The sequence below is a fragment of the Impatiens glandulifera genome, chromosome 3 (assembly GCF_907164915.1).
Source record: "Impatiens glandulifera chromosome 3, dImpGla2.1, whole genome shotgun sequence".
Classification (NCBI taxonomy): Eukaryota; Viridiplantae; Streptophyta; class Magnoliopsida; order Ericales; family Balsaminaceae; genus Impatiens; species Impatiens glandulifera.
In genome coordinates, this window is record NC_061864.1 from 24,138,777 (window position 1) to 24,141,842 (window position 3,066).

The 3,066-nt window shown below is 37.1% G+C and overlaps 1 protein-coding gene across 1 annotated transcript; it reads right to left on the minus strand.

The window, feature by feature from the left end:
- Window positions 1-1,623: 1,623 nt before the first annotated feature.
- Window positions 1,624-2,607, minus strand: LOC124930047 (uncharacterized mitochondrial protein AtMg00810-like). The gene is made up of 2 exons (XM_047470415.1): window positions 2,518-2,607; window positions 1,624-2,388 (listed from the first exon to the last, which is right to left on the minus strand). Exons 1-2 carry the CDS (start codon window positions 2,605-2,607, stop codon window positions 1,624-1,626), a joined length of 855 nt encoding a protein of 284 aa, XP_047326371.1.
- Between the last annotated feature and the right edge of the window lie 459 nt (window positions 2,608-3,066).

A 3,066-nucleotide genomic window follows, 5' to 3' on the forward strand; every position in this document is an offset into this window, starting at 1 on the left:
AATGTATCAATCGACCTGGGTGATGATCAATTCGTTCAAAATAGTTTATAGCCTAAAATTGGTTTTTGGTTTTAAAGTTGTTTTGAAGTAAAAGGAGCTCGCAATCGCTTCCTTATACTTCATATACTTGATTGGTACTAAAACATGAACACTAATTATTCGTTTGGACTAATTCAAAAACTCAAAATTTTCAATTATTTTGAAGTTTTTAATTTTGATCAAATATGATCGAGGTGGATCAAACATGAACTAAATAGTTTTTCAACGTGTTTCTCCATGAACTAAATAGTTTTTCAACATCGATAGAAACATGTTGGGAAGCTTTTTGAACTACTTTTCTTGATGATTAGCACAACAACATCAAACCAGATTTTTTGGATTTTTAAAATTCAAATTTGGGTTTTTCTATTTAAGGTTTATTGATTGATTTTAACCTAACAGAAAGCTTGAACATGATCTTAGGATCGATTTCCAAACCTAAAATTCAACAAACAGACAGTATACAAACGTATGAAATCTGAAAATATAAAAATTTCAATATCAAACTAGAAGTATGAATTAAAGGGTGATTGGAAGCATGCCAAAGATTGGAGAACACTTCTTAGACCTTAATGAAGCTTTTGGGATGCATGGATCCATGCTTTATAGCCTTATACAGAAATTTTGAAACATCCGAAGTTTTGAGCTTTAATGTCGAATTTTTATTTCTTCTGATTTGAGGCTTGAGATGTTATCTCATACCGTCGAAAGTGTTGAGGGAGACTATTTAGAGCATTATTGAGTCGGTGGAAACTTCAAGTGGATCTAATCAGCCAAAAGTCATTAATGACTTTTTGGCTATATTATTGGATCAACTTGCCAGAATAGGCATAATTGATGCCTAGATTTATAGGAGAAATGATCACCGTGGTAGGGTGATCATTACACCTTTCGAATCAGCCGGAAAGGTTGAGTAACGACTAAGTTCCATCTTTAAAAAATCAAAGATGGGGTTCGTCCTTATCCCTTCGGCGACCGCGATGAGGAAGACGAACTAGGCGTAAAATGAATTTGTTTCAAATGAAAACGCGAACGCAGAGCATTCCATCCGTGTTTCGTTTGGTTCCATCAGCGATCGAGCGATCCGTTAGCGTTTCAGCACCTAATGAAATTAAAACTAAGTCATTTTATTTTTATAAGTTATAAATTGATTTTTTCATATTAATAAAATACTGGCAAAAAAAATTCTAAAGTCATATATTCTTTTTGATAGAAAACAGAGAAAAGAGAAACTAGGGTTTTATTATTGATTAAATGTAATAAAATAGAAAACAATGAAAGACTTATTTATAAGCCAACAAAGAGACTAAATAATAAAATATATAAAAGTAAAGGTCTAAAATGCTAATATCCCCGTCAAACTCATGATGCAGCAACAATGAGCATTGAGAGTTTGGTAACAAAAAAACGAAAACGAGAAGAGGATAGAGCTTTGGTGAACAAGTCGGCGATTTGCACAAAGGAAGAAACAAATGGTAATGTGATGGTACCGATTGCAAAGTGATGTCGAACAACATGACAATCAATCTCAATGTGTTTCGTCCTCTCATGGAACACCGAATTACGAGCAATCTGGATGACACTCTAATTATCACAGAACAACGGAGTAGGCTCATGAAGAAAGACTCCCATGTCGGCAAGTAACCATCGTAACCAAACAGTCTCAAAGGTCGTAGAGGCCATAACATGATACTCAGCTTCCGTGGAAGTTCTAGAGATCACATCTTGCTTCTTACTCTTCCATGAAATCAAAGAATCACCAAGAAAGATACAAAACCCTGTGATGGACTTGTGATCGGAGGGATCAACAGCCCAATCAGCATCAGAGAACGCTCGAAGATCCAAGGAAGAAGAGGAAGAAAGGAGAAGGCTCTGAAATTGAGTTCCCCGAAGATACCGGAGAATACGAAGAACATCACTCCAATGAACTGTAGTAGGCGCAGTAACAAACTGACAAACAATGTGTACATCATGAGCAATATCAGGACGGGTGATGGTGAGGTAAACCAAGCTGCCAACAATAGTACGATACAAGGCTGGATCTGGCAAAGATGAGCCATCGGTTAGGGAATACCGAGCATTGTTTTCAATTGGAGTATCCACAATCTTATTATCAGTAAGACGAGAACGATCAAATATATCACCTATATATTTTGACTGAGATAAAATATACCCCTTTGGAGATAAACCAACCTCAATCCCAAGGAAATAATGTAGCATCCCCAAATCTTTCATCACAAAACTACGAGCCAATTCGGATTTCAAGAGCCCAATCCCGTCAATATCATCACTTGTAATAATCATATCATCAACGTATAAAGATAGAAGAATACGGCCTCGATCTGTACACTTGATGAACAATGCCGAATCATGATGACTACGATGAAATCTTATTGAAGTGATCACAGTAGAGAATTTATCAAACCAAGCGTGTGGTGCTTGTCTAAGCCCATAGAGAGCTTTCTAGAGCTTACAAACTTCACCAGGTTTGTGAGGGACACTAGGTGGAGGAACCATAAAAACCTCTTCTTGAAGATCTCCATTGAGGAAAGAATTCTTAACATCCATCTAAGTTATATTCCACCTACGAACGGAAGCGACAACAATAAGAGTGCGAACTGTTGTCATTTTCGCAACTGGGGCAAAAGTTTCCTCGTAATCCATGCCATATTCCTGAGAAAAACCCCTCGCAACGACTCGGGCTTTATATCTCTCAATAGACCCATCAGACTTGGTTTTGATTTTGTATACCCATCAAGAACCAATAGGTCGTTTTCCTGATGGTAAAGAAACCAAATCCCAAGTATGTGTTTGATGTAGTGCTGCAAGTTCCTCAGCCATAGCAAACTGCCAAAGAGGATCAATAATAGCTTCTCGATAGGACGATGGCTCATACAAACAATGAATAGATGCTAAAAAGGAAGCAAAAGATGTAGAGTACTATCATGAATAAGAAAATTCAGGAAGTTTGGTTGACTTACGTATACGGGTTGACTAACGAGGTGGAGGATCCACATAATCGGGAGG